Source organism: Aethalodelphis obliquidens, unplaced genomic scaffold, assembly GCF_003676395.1.
Source record: "Aethalodelphis obliquidens isolate GAN/ISIS:26980383/991018 unplaced genomic scaffold, ASM367639v1 scaffold20, whole genome shotgun sequence".
In the NCBI taxonomy this organism is placed as follows: Eukaryota; Metazoa; Chordata; class Mammalia; order Artiodactyla; family Delphinidae; genus Aethalodelphis; species Aethalodelphis obliquidens.
In genome coordinates this window covers 27,743,864-27,756,731 of record NW_020837964.1, presented here as the reverse complement: position 1 = coordinate 27,756,731, position 12,868 = coordinate 27,743,864, and the positions used below count along the sequence as shown (strand labels likewise).

General features: G+C 52.7%; 1 protein-coding gene across 1 annotated transcript; it reads right to left on the bottom strand.

Moving 5' to 3' along the window:
• Nucleotides 1-3,862: 3,862 nt before the first annotated feature.
• On the bottom strand, nt 3,863-11,287 carry LOC113627401 (uncharacterized). Its single transcript, XM_027119933.1, has 6 exons — nt 10,888-11,287; nt 9,968-10,124; nt 8,911-9,072; nt 7,217-7,731; nt 4,904-4,969; nt 3,863-3,889 (listed from the first exon to the last, which is right to left on the bottom strand). The coding sequence occupies exons 1-6, from the start codon at nt 11,113-11,115 to the stop codon at nt 3,863-3,865; spliced, it is 1,155 nt and encodes a 384-aa protein (XP_026975734.1). The 5' UTR covers nt 11,116-11,287.
• Nucleotides 11,288-12,868: the final 1,581 nt, after the last annotated feature.

The window sequence follows — 12,868 nt, the reverse complement described above, 5'->3', positions numbered from 1 at the left end:
CTTTTCTCCACATCTTCTTGAGTTTATTTTCAAGTTTTCCTTTTCAAATCTATCTTTTGTTTTTCCCCCCTGGAGTCCTATGCTTTCATTATGGCTCTATTTCTTTAATCATTGAAAAATTAGTTCCTTTGTAGTTTCTTCCATGTTCTCTCATGTCAGAGCCTTGAGGTGCTTATCCTCTTGCTGGTTGTGTTTGCTAGCTCTCTCTCGTGGTTTCCTTGTGTGGCTTGTAATATTTATTTTCTTAGAAGCTCACCTTTAGTGGAATTTGGTTTTTCTGTGGACAGACTCTGCTCCCTGAATCACCCACATTTCCTTAGAGAATAATTTTGCACTTATTACTGCCAGGGACCCCAAAGGTTACATCATTCCTTCCTTCCTGGCTTTGTAGGTCCATTTCTCAGTTCAGAAAGTCCTGCACCATGCTGGCAGTATAAATGCATACATAATTCAGAGCTGCACATCTGAATTATGCTGAACCCGAGCTGCAGGCTCGGGTTCTCAAATTATAGCCTCCCAGACCCACCTTGACGTTTCTTGTGGCTTCCTTTGGTGGGTGAAGTCATTTGGTCTCCTTTTCACTGAGAGGAGGTATTTCCATCCCCCGTCCTCTCACTTCTCTCCCTCTGATAGTGTTAAAACCCCATTTTACTGTGGTCTGAACCCACATCCAGTGCCTGTCTCTCTGGGCCACCTTACTTATGGTTTTAGCTCTCATTTCCCTCTTCATCTTTAGTATCTGGGATTGTCCCTTTCTTTTGTTTGAGCTCAGCTGTGTATTAAATAAAACATTTCGTTGCAAGGTACCTATTGGTTCAATTTTTTGATGGAGAGAGGTCTCCCTGAGCCTAGCCCAACAGTCTGCAAAATCGGAGGTCCTGCCCTCCTGCCCAGGCCGCCTCGGGCCGTACTTCCCAGCCCCTGGCTGCCTGTGCACTCTGTGCATTGACCATGTTCCCCACCCACCACAGGGCTTTTGCACATGCTGTGCCCCCCTGCCCAGAGGTGTCCCCTCTTCCTTGCCCCATCTGATTACTCCTTAGCCTCAGAGAGGGCCTCCCCATTCCCTAACTAGGTGAGATTTGCTCTCCAGGGCTCTCAAACCACAGCCCGGTGGATCCATCCTTTAAGACGCTCCTCAGGTGCCATTTTACATTTAGTTCTGGGATTATCTGATAAATGTTGAGCCTCCTGAAGGTAGAGACCAGGTCTGTTGAGCTCTGCGCTGCCCCGCATATCCTCACCCGGGGCTGAAGCATAGTCAGCGTTTCGTGACTATTGTTACACAAAAGCAACGGCGGCTTCTTTTGGAGGGTAACCATGCGCAGGTCCTTCTGTAAGTTCTTTATGTTGATTCTCTCATTTAATCCTTGCAACAACCCTCGGAGGTAGGTACTATTATTATCCCCATTTTACAGCTGAAGAAACTGAGGCACAGAAGGCCTTTCCACACACTAAGAGGTGGGCAGGGCAAGGGATTACTTCACTATCACACAGGTGAGAAAGCCAAGGGCCAGAGAGGGCAAGAGTGATGCCCAGGTCACTGGCAAATTAGTGATGGGGTGGCCTGGGCCCCAGCCACTGCCCTAGCTGCTTCCTTTTTTTCTCAGCCCTGGGAACCCCGAGTCAGCTTTGTCCCTTTTGTCTCCAGAGGCAGTGGCCACAGCTGTTCTGATGGGCCCCCATCCTAGCCATGGGACCCCCTCTGTGTCTCCCACTGCTTTCCCATAGCTTCCCCGCCAACCAGGCCCAGGTAACTGTCTACAGCCTCAGGATGTGCAAGCTCTACTGTCAGAACAAGGGTATCATGGTTCTCCACTGATGGTATAATTCCCCTCCCTACGCCCAGGCAGCCAACTTTTTGTGGCTTACACTGCAGCAGCAGCATGTGGCATCTTAGTTCCCCGACCTGGGATTGAACCCACGCCCCCTGCATTGGAAGCACAGATTCTTAAGCACTGGACCACCAGGGAAGTCCCTGAGGCTTACACTTGAAGAGGTGAAGTGGGTACAGACAGAGGAAGGCAGGGAGATGGGGAGGCCGGTAGTTGGCAACCCCTCCACAGATGGACCTCTGAAACCTCCAAGTTCTTCTCACTGCTTCTGCTGTGACTGGTTGTTTCTAAAACATGGCTCCTCCTGATCATCAAAATCACACAATACAAGTTATGAATGGGGTACACATGGGAGTTTTGACAGTTTTAGTAATATCTTAACCTGGGTAGTGGGACGTGGGTGTTTGGAACATAGGTCCCCAAACCACTGTCCATCTCCATTAGGGCCACATGACTTTCCAAATCCAGAATTTTGTGTATTTTAGAAGGTAGTACAGGTACATGCACACTGGATATATTGCGGGACACCCGCATGGGGTCTGGGGTGGCACCCCACAGTCAAGTCCACTGACATTTCTCTGCATATGAATTTTCACATAAAGCAAGATAAGTACTATAAACAGCCTTCCATCCAAATGGCCAGGTTTGCTGACAAACTTAAGAAAGAAACTTGTAGTCTTCAGAGCGTGTTTGATTTTGTCATTGTAGGTAAGGAATTGATGATCAGTACTACTCCTAATGCCCCTCTGCATGTCTTCAATATTTCTTCATACATGAAAACGGCAGACAAAAGTAATGTAGGCAAAAAAAAAAAAAAAAAAAAGTAATGTAGGCACAGAGTGGAAAACAGAGAAAAGTATAAGGGAAAAAAACCACCACGGTCATTCACAACCATGGCACATTTGTTGTAACTTAAGAGATTAATGTTGGTATATTGCTATTAACCAAACTCAGACTTTGTTTGAATTTCACCAGTTTTTCCACTGATAGACTTTTTCTGTCCCAGGATCCAATCCAGGTTAGCACACTGCATTTAGGTTGTTTTTTTTTAATCTTTTAAAATTTTGTATTATTTACTTTTTTTTTAATCTAGGAATCTGAAAAGTTTAGAGTACTCTTAACACCCAGCTGTAAACTCCACCTCCCAGAATATCCCATTTCATTTCCCCTCCCCTGACTTTTCTCAGAGTCCCCTGTTGTTTCTGGGTCCTGAGGACTTCCCTTCTTGCTTTTGAGTCTGACTGTGGACATACATGCTTTTTAGGAATCTATTAACCAAGACTTCTATGTACTGGAGTGCTTCCAGAAGGCAGTTTGGACTGGCTCTTAAGGGGCAGGGAGAGAGCCAAGCGCAGGTGTCCTGCCTGGGGAACAGCAGTGACAGGACCGGGGGAGGAAGGAAGCCCAGCGTGGCTGAGGGAAGGGTTGTTTGGGGGTAAAGGAGTTGCAGATCAGGCCAGGAGTTAGGTTGAGATCATGTCAAGGAGACTTAAAGGCCAGAAGGAAGCAGTAGAAGCTCCAGAAGGCTTTGGGGTGGGGTGTGGGAGGAGATGCCTTGGTTGGCGCTGGTGCGGGATGGCTGGATTGGGGAGGCGTCAAACTGAGCCTCTGCTAAAATGGTAGAGAGCGGCGTGGCCCTCAAGGGTCAGCTGGACCCACCCCTTCACTGTACAAAGGGAGGTCCAGAGGCTGAGAACTAGAAGGACATTTGTTCAAGGTCACATGTCACATTCATATCAGAGTCAACATTTTCTGTGGCCCCAGCATTTTTATGTATGGATGGATGGATTTTCAACAATATCTGTTGAGTTCTTACTCTGAGCCAGGCCCATATGGTTCATGACTTTGTGAAGCTTATAGTCTAGGGGACATAGGCAGAGATAGATAATATCTAGGCAAACAAAAGACTATATAACCACTAATTGTGCCTGGAGCTATGAAGCAAAAAGGGGTGGGTGGTTGGGTGCTTATACAACTCCTAACCCCAAATCAAGAGGCTATTTGAAAGTTATCTAGTGCTATGGGTCTCAAACTTTGGCCTGTATCAGAATCACCTGCAGGGGTTGTTAAAACACAGATTCCTGGGCTCATCCTCAGAGTTTCTGGTTTGGTGAGCCTGGGGTAGGGCCTGTGAGTCTGCATTTCTAACAAGCTCTCTCCCAGGTGGTAAAGCTAATGCTCCTGGTTGAGGATCCATACTTGGTCTCTGGAATGTAAAAATGCAGCTAAATCCAACTGCCAGCAGATGAAGTGTCACCTTGTTTTGCTGATGGTTTCATTTCGAAGGTGGAGGAAGTGAGCCACGCGGGAAAGTCCTGGTGCAGGTTCAAACCAGGAAGAAGCTGTTGGGAATGTGGATGAGTGAGAATCCAGGAGAGGACGTGCCACAGAATCCCCACGCGGCAGGTCCTGGGGAACTCCCTTTTGTTTGTAGAATATCAATGCTAGGCTGACCCCAAGAGTCCCCAGGGTCCACCTCTCCCCACACCTCTCCCATCACTCAGCACAGAGAGTTGAGGGTCCTGGGCTTGGGGGTTGCTCTCTGCTCTGAGAAGGGCCCCTGCTCACAGGGAACCTGGTTTCTCTCCCCAGGATACCACCTGTGGGCTGCAGTGTGCAGGCCTGGGAGCCTTGTAGTTGCCCAACCTCAAGACCATTGGGGATCTTGGACAGGGTATCTTAAGCAAAAGGTTCTGGAGCGACACCTCACTGGTTAATGCCGGACAGGGCGGGGGTGGGGCGGGGAGAAGGAGGCTACCATTCATAGCGTAATTGACATCAGGTGGGGTCATCAGTTACCAGGGGAACCAGCAGCTGGGGCGTGTCCCTCACTGACCCTCAGGTTAAGGACCATCAGGAGGGCAGTTGTTTCCCTTTAATAAACTAGCAGGTGGAGCCACTCTGGCCTAAGGATTAAAACAAGCACTAGCTGGGCGGGGCGGGGCGTGGGGGGCGTGGAGGGCGGGGCAAATGCGTTAACGTGAGTGGGGTGGAGGTGAAGCGGGATCTGGTCGAGCACGGGATGTACAAAAAAACAAGAGAACTTCTCGAGTGGCCTGACCACACACCATCACTACCACCCAGGCCTCCTGCTCCAGGAAGGAGAACTTAAGCCTCTTGGATTCCCAGTATGTCTGCAGAGAGGGGTGAGTGGTTGACTCAGCAAATCCCTCCCTTGTCCCTCTTATGTCAGGCACAGGATATTGGTGGGGAAATATGGCTCCTTCCTTCCAGGACTTAGGACCTGACTTCTGGGGGGAGAAGACTCCTCCTAGAGTCTTAATTCAGAGGAAGAGGCACCATGAAGGAGGGAGGGAGGGCATAGCCAGAGGAAGGGCCTGCCTGAGCAAAGGCCTGGTGGCTGGAACGGCAAATCTCATGAGAGAGCTCAAAAGGGCTCTCTGTGGAGGGCCCTAAATATAGACGGAAACACTTGAAATAATTCCTAGAGTTTCTTTTCTGGGGGATTGGGAGCACAATGGAGGGCCAAATTCTCATCTTTTTGACTTCAGGATTAAACTGACTTTTTCCACATTGACCAAGGTAGGTGGTCTTGGGTGCACCTGGAGAAATGAGCGCTGTAGCGGGACTTCCCAGGCCGGCCAGCGGTCAAAGCTCCGCACTTCCACTGTAGGGGGCAAGGGTTCTCGGGGTGCGGCCAAAAAATAAGCCCTATGTACCTCATGTCTTAAAGAAGGTGGACACAGAGTCCTAAAGGAAATCAGGCAACGGGACCAGATGATCCCTCCCTTATCTTGTGACCCTTCTGCCTGTGTGTCTGTTGGGACGACGCTGAGATTGCAGAAATGGAACCCTGGTGGTGTGGATTAAGGGGTGGGGAGGGCAGGAGAGCGCTGGCCAGCTGGCCGCGCGCCGGGCCTTGGCTCCTTGGATGGGAAGCAGTCACAGCCCTCCCCAGGGCCTAGGAGGGACCACTCGGGAGAGGTACCATTTGGGGGGTGGGGACAGGAAGAGAGGGTGGGTTGAGATGGAGTTTTTCATGGGCATATAGATGAAGGCCCTGCAGGCTGTGGGGCCGTCTGCCCCATGGGTCACCTCTGTGCCCCAGGGAGCACTCACAGTGGGCTTGTCATCTGAGGAGCAGTGTTGAGTCTGCCCAGAACCTCCTGTGGACAAGGGTCACCACAGTGGGCACCCGTGAGGTCATGTCTCGAAAGTCTGGGCTGGAGGAGCTTTGGGGACACATGCCTGACAGGGAGGCTCTCATTCATCTTCTAGGCCCTTCCCAGGCGGAGCTGCAAGTGCCCCTGGTTCTCCAGTCATCGAAGCTTAGCAGTCCTGGGTCCCCTTTCCTCAAGGTGCCTCCTCCTGTGGGTGGCAATGCACACCCATGACTTGGCCAGAGCGTGGATCCCTGTTCCTGCTTCACTGGAGAATATTGTCTCTGCCACCCCACGGATAGCTCAGCCCCCCTTAAGGGCACGGGTCTCCTAATGGCACCTGATGTGGCAGGAAGAGCCCTGGGCTGGGAGGCTCGTTCATGCCCGGCCCCGAGCCTCAGTTTCCCTTCCTGTAAAATGAGAGAGTTAGACTTGATGATCCCCAAATTCCCTTTCCATGCTGACCTTGTAGGGTATTTGTCCACATGAGATGACTCTAATGGCGGAGTCTCAGGCTCCATGACTGGGGTGTGCAGGGGGTATTCTGGAGAAGGCCCTGCCCAGAGCTTTCTGTTTCCCCACAGGATACGCTGAGCTGACCCTGCTGTCTTTTTGAATATCTGCCTGTGCGTGTGGCTTTGGTAGAGAGAAAGGGAGCAGGAGCTGGCTGGGTTTCTTTCTTTTTCTTTTTTTTTAAGGAGAGGTTTTTTAAATTTATTAATTAATTTATTTTTGCCTGCATTGGGTCTTCCTTGCTGTGCGTGGGCTTTCTCTAGTTGCGGCAAGTGGGGGCTACTCTTTTTTTTTTTTTTTTTTTTTGCGGTAAACGCGGGCCTCTCACTGTTGTGGCCTCTCCCGTTGCAGAGCACAGGCTCTGAACGGTAGGCTTAGCAGCCGTGGCTCACGGGCCCAGGCGCTCCGCAGCATGTGGGATCTTCCCAGACCGGGGCACGAACCCGTGTCCCCTCCATCGGCAGGCGGACTCAAACACTGCGCCACCAGGGAAGCCCGGGGGGCTACTCTTTGTTGCAGTGCACGGGCTTCTCATGGCGGTGGCTTCTCTTGTTGCAGAGCACGGTCTCTAGGCACACGGGCTTCAGTAGTTGTAGCACGCGGGCTCAGTAGTTGTGGCGCACGGGCTTAGTTGCTCCGCGGCATGTGGGACCTTCCTGGACCAGGGCTCGAACCCGTGTCCCCTGCATTGGTAGGCAGATTCTTAACCACTGCGCCACCAGGGAAGCCCTGGCCGGGTTTCTTAACCTCCCCATCGGTCAGCAGAGAGCGTCTGTCAGACCGTCTCTCTTCCCTCCCCCACAGCACTGGGCCCTCTTCCCCACCCACCCACCGAGGTCCCATCTCCTGTTCTGACCAGCTTTCTGTATGAGGTGTCACCCATTCTGTGTTCCATGTGGTTCCAGTGCTGGATAGGAAATATGGGACCATAGGGGCTTCAGATCCGGAGGATGGCAGGGAGGGTAGGGGGCCCTCACAGAGGTCTGGTTTCTGGTAGAAGAGGACGAGGATGGAGCCTCTAAAAAGCAAATCAGACTTTAACATGGAAGAGTAACCTCTTATGAGCACCAGCCAGACCACCTTATGATGCGCAAAGCGTGTCTTCTTCCCACTCAGGCTAGAATACAGAAGGCTTCTTTCTGCCATCTCAGTCTTGGGAGGTACCAGGCTCCAGGGAAGGTGTGTGAAGAAAATCCCTCGCTGCCGCATTGGCCAAATGGAAGGGGGAAAAGCATAGGAAGACACTGGCATGTGCCGAGTCCCTAGGAGGAACCATAAGAGAGTCAAGAAGCTTAAAGGAGGCCGGAGTAGCACAGAGAGCAAAGAGGAGAGGGAGAGAGAGGAGGTCAGGGCCCACACCATGAAGGTGCAGAGGGGACCTGGCCTTTATTTTGACGGGCAGGAGAGACGGCCAGGAGGCAGGATCTGGGGTGGAGCTTCACAGAGGGACACCTTTTCAGGTTTGGGAAGACTTGAGGGGAAGGCACCATCTTCTGAGCCTGGTTCCTTCCTCCTTGGTCCCCTCTAAATGCTCTCTTGGGCCTGTTTCTCTTCCTCCCTCAGGGTCCAAAGAAAGGGTCTGACCCACTAAGCTGACCAGGAGTGCTCCTGGGGGCTGGAAGGCAGGGCCCCTGGCACAAAGAGTCAGAGTGGTTTCACCAGTCCCTAAGTCCTGAGTCCAACGTGGAAATTCCAGGCCTTGGGATGTAAGCCTCCAGGATAGTGACACCAGTTGGGAGACTCACTCCACTCAAGAGAGCACCCCCAAAAGGGTTGGGAAGCCCAGGCCCCCAACTTGATGCCCCAAGGACAGTATCAGGATGACCTGGCAGCCCCGGGCAGCTCCTTCCCCAAAATGAAAACTTTCACCATCACAAGGGGCAGACAGAGAGCTTGCTTGGAGTCTTGCCCCTTGTGGACCCCAGCCCAGCTGGGACCCTAGAAGGCCCTGGGGCTCATTTCTGCTCCAGAAAGGTGCAGCCCCTCAGCTTCCTTTGCCGCCCCAGGCGCAGGAGAGCATCTCAGCCAGGTCTGCACAGGAGGACTTACAGACGTGGAACCCCAGAGCTTGCCAGGACAGCACCAACTTGCTGGACCCCTCCCAGTCCTGGCCCTTCCATCCAAGCCCAGAAACTCAGACCTAGGCCTACGACAAAAGACCAGGAAGTCCCCCAGCATGGGTGGGGGCATTTGCTGTTTCCTCCAGGGAGGAAACAAGGGCTGCCCAAGGCCAGGTCCTGTGGAAGCACATCCTGCCCCCTGGGCTGCTGACCCAGGACGGGATAGGCCCCTGGTATTCTGGACCAACCTTGGGCAATGGGGAACGCAGAGGGAAGGCTTGGCCTTCAAATCTGGGTCCAAAGCCCAGTATCCTGAAATACTAATTTTGGGTCCCTCTGTGCCTCAGTTTCCTCGTCTGTTAAATGGGATGATAATAATACCTTCCACATAGGGTTCTGGTAAGAACTGTGTTAGCCTAGAGGGAGTATCACATGGTGACCAAGAGCAGGGGTTCTGGAGCTGCCCTGCCTGGGTCCAGATCCCGGCTCCTGTGCTGCTAGCCGTGTAATCTCGGCATGTTACCCTCTCTGTCTCTGTTTCACCTGTAAAAATGGAGATAAAAGGGCTGCCGTGAGGATTAAAGGAGCAAGCCCATGTACCCAGAACACTCTCTGGTATGGCCGAAGTGCTCACAAATGCCACCTATTGGCTATACTCCACAGAGATGGTACTGGCACACAGAGGTGCCCAGTAAATGTGGGCTCCATCCTCTGGTCCCCGTGACTCTCACATCTTGTGTTTCCTACCCCCAAATCCAAACACCCAAGATTCCCTTTGATCTCCCACCAATAAAATCTTATTAGCTTGTTCACACTCCAGTGTAAATGATGGATGGCCATTTAATTTATACCAGAGGAGCATGTGCACACCTTCAGCCAAAGGAGCAATGTGCTGATGGTGGACTCCAGGCCACCGGCCGGGCTGGGGGTAGGGAGCATTTGGGAAGGTAGCTCTCCCAGAGTGCTTCAGTGATAACCACCTCAGCAGGCCAGGTATCTCCAGGCTGGTAAGGGTATTGGGTTTAAGACCCAGCTCTGCTCCTGACTGCTGTGTGACTTTCAGCAACTCACTTGACCTGTCTGAATCTCAGCTTCCTCATCTGCCTAATGGGATAACTTGTCTTCTGCCATCCTCAAGGGGCTGTCCAAAATTAAATGCATCTGAAAACGGTCTGCCTTTGTCTCTCAGGATTGTGGTTATTTGTCCACGTGTCCATCTGCTCTTCTCAGCCTGGATAGGGAGCAAGCGTTCAGTGAACATGAGCTGAACTGCAGTGCACATCCTGATCTTGGGGCATAATCCCTCCTGTGCACCCAGTCACAGCCACATTCGCATTCTCATCCATTCCCCACCATGCCCCGCAGTGGCCCGGGGAAGCTTGGAATACCCCATTTAGCAGATGAGCAAACTGAGACCTGGGGAAGTCAGGGCATTTACCTGAAATGGTGGAGCTGGTCATCACCCACAAGCACTTGACTGCAAAATCCGTGCTGTCACGTGATTTCTGGATATCAGAGTTGGTGCTGGAAGGGGAGCAGTTTCCCTTCTCACAGGGACGTGGGACCAGCAGAAGGAGACAAAAATACAAGGACACCTATTGGCTTCAGGCACAGCCTACATTAGCCTGAACTTTAGGTCATCAGATTCTCGTGACCTCTCTGCGTGGAGGGGTTCTTATCCTACAGATGGCAAACTTCAGGCTCAGCGAAGTAAAGGCATTTGGCCAGTAAGCTGAAGAGGAGGACTTGAAGCCAGGGGTGTCTGACACTGATGGTTGTGCCTGTGACCATCACCATGCAGTGCCCTCACCCACACTCACACACACCCGGCTGGCTTGAGAGGCAGGGGGATAGAAGAGCTGGGAGTGGAAGCTGCTGCACTCTGGGGATGTCGTGGGAAGGTGGGCGGATGATCTTCCTAGAGGGCAGACCTGTCCACGGGGATGGATGTATCCTCTGCAGGACAGGAGCTCCTGTCCCCGGAGGAATGCAAAAAGCCAGGGAGGTTGTAGTCAGCTCTGAAAGGGTAGTGGACTAGTGGCCACTCAGGACTGCTGCTGACCCCCGCCTGGGGGAGCCTTCTCACCCTCCTTCTGCTTCTCCTCCTCTTTGTCCCATCTCTTCCTCATCTCTGCCTGTGTCCCTTGTGTGACTTGGACAAGTTCCTTCACCTCTATCCTAAATTCATAGCGTTTAACACCGTCCAAAGGGCCAAGGGCTCAGTAAAGGCAATTATGGTCATTTTTCTTTTCTCCCCTCCCTCCATCCTGGAGAGCACTGAGGAAAAGGAGGCTGGACCCCCTGGGTTCTAAGTCTCCTCCTGCACAGCGAGCATCTCCTTCCTGTCCTGTCCCATACCGTCTTAGTCTCCAGAGAGGCAGGGAGAGCCGAACTCAGCCCGGGGTCTACTGGCGCGACCCGGGTGTGCCAACCCTCATCCCTTCGCCTCAGTATCGCATCCAGGAAAGGGGCGAGCGCTCCCCGCGTCCCTTGGTGCCGTCTCTGGGTGTCCTCCGTACAGGTGGCTGAGCTCCAAGAGGCGCAGGACGCGGGCCCTGCAGGAGGGCGTGTGCCGCCCCCGCCCATCCCACGCTCGCGCCCTGGCCGGGGCACCGAGAACCCACGTGATTTCCCGGCAGAGGCAGCCGGCTCCCCGCGCCCGTCGCCAGGCTGCTCTCCGCGCCTACTTTCAGTTTCGTGCTCAGCGCGGCGAAGCCGGGAGCGCAGCTGGGAGCGCAGCCGGGAGTGCAGCCGGTGAGTGCCCACCACTTCGCGGGGCAGCGGGACTCGGCTGGGGCGAGCTGCGCAGGGAGGTTCGGGGTGCAGACGCCGCGCGGAGCGGGGAGGAGGGTATGCCAGAGGACTCTGGAGCTGGACGTACCCATGGCCAGGTAGCTGACCTGATGGATGGTCGGGCCGACGGACGGCTGGACTGATGAACGGGTGGGCAGATGGGGCGCCGATGGCGGGGGAGCGCTCAGCCTGCCACCCTGCAGAGTTTGGGGGATGAGTTTCGAGCCGCAGAGGAAAGCAAGTCTGGGTCACCCGGGTTGGGTTTCTGGACGCGGCTGCGTTCCCGCTCCCTCCCATTCCTCCCCACCTTCGCACCGCTCCTGTCACCTCCTGGAGCTTCAACTTCTAATTGTCTTTTAAAGAATTCAGAAGTCCCCGCTGCTCATTGCGTGGGACTTTTTAGCCTAAAAGCGCTTTTTATGATGGACAGTTCCAAACATGTGCAAAAGTAGAAGGAATAGGGGCTCCCTGGAGGCGCAGTGGTTAAGAATCCACCTGCCAATGCAGGGGACACGGGTACGAGCCCTGGTCGGGGAGGATCTCACATGCGGTGGAGCAACTAAGCCCGTGCGCCACAACTACTGAGCCTGTGCTCTAGAGCCCGTGCTCCGCAACAAGAGAAGCCACCGCAGTGAGAAGCCCATGCACCGCAACGAAGAGTAGCCCCCACTCTCCGCAACTAGAGAAAGCCCGCGTGCAGCAACAAACGCAGCCAAAATAAATAAATAAAAATAATAAAAGTAGAAGGAATAGAATTAGGTTGAGCTGTACAAATATGTCAGTTTCGATATAACCAAGCCCCACGTAACCACCACTTAGGCTTCAACAGTCATCACCCCAGACCAGCCCAGTTTCGTCCCTACCACACTTCATTTTGAAACAGATGGCAAACAGACACAGCAGCATCTCAACTGAACTTTCCCACAATGTACTAAAGTAAGGAGATTTTAAAAAGACATAACCACAATACCATCAGCATAACTTTAAACATTTTAACAGTAATTCCTTAATGTCAAATCTCCACAGGCTATTCCTGATGAGCGTTTTAACCTCATAAGTAATAGATGAACACGTGGGTGCCCTTTTGTTTACATGGGTGTCGTTTTGCTACTTGCTTTTTGCGTTTCCAAGTCGTTTTCAGCCATTTTCTCACCCAGGGGGCCAGGACCTGGAGTTTGCTGGGATGGCCATTTGGGGAGGTGCAGGGAGGCCCCCCACCTTCAGCACCGTTTGCATCCATTTTATACATCGGGGTTCTTATGTTTCCTTTTTAAGAGGTTGGGGGTTCTGCAGGCTTCAAAAGCAGTTTGAAAACCAGCACTTCCAAGCCTCCCAAACCTGGGGATGGCAGGAGGTAGGGTGTACCCGGGGCCAGTACATGGAGCCTCATCCCTCCAAATTGCTTTTCTTTCTAAGAAGCAGTAAAGCTCGGAAAGCACTAGGCTTGGTCTCTTACCAGAGAACAGAGCAGGGGTGAATCTGATGATTTCATGGTGCATGCAGGCCCCCCATCCAGCGTGCTTTCCTCAAATCTTACCGATAGCAC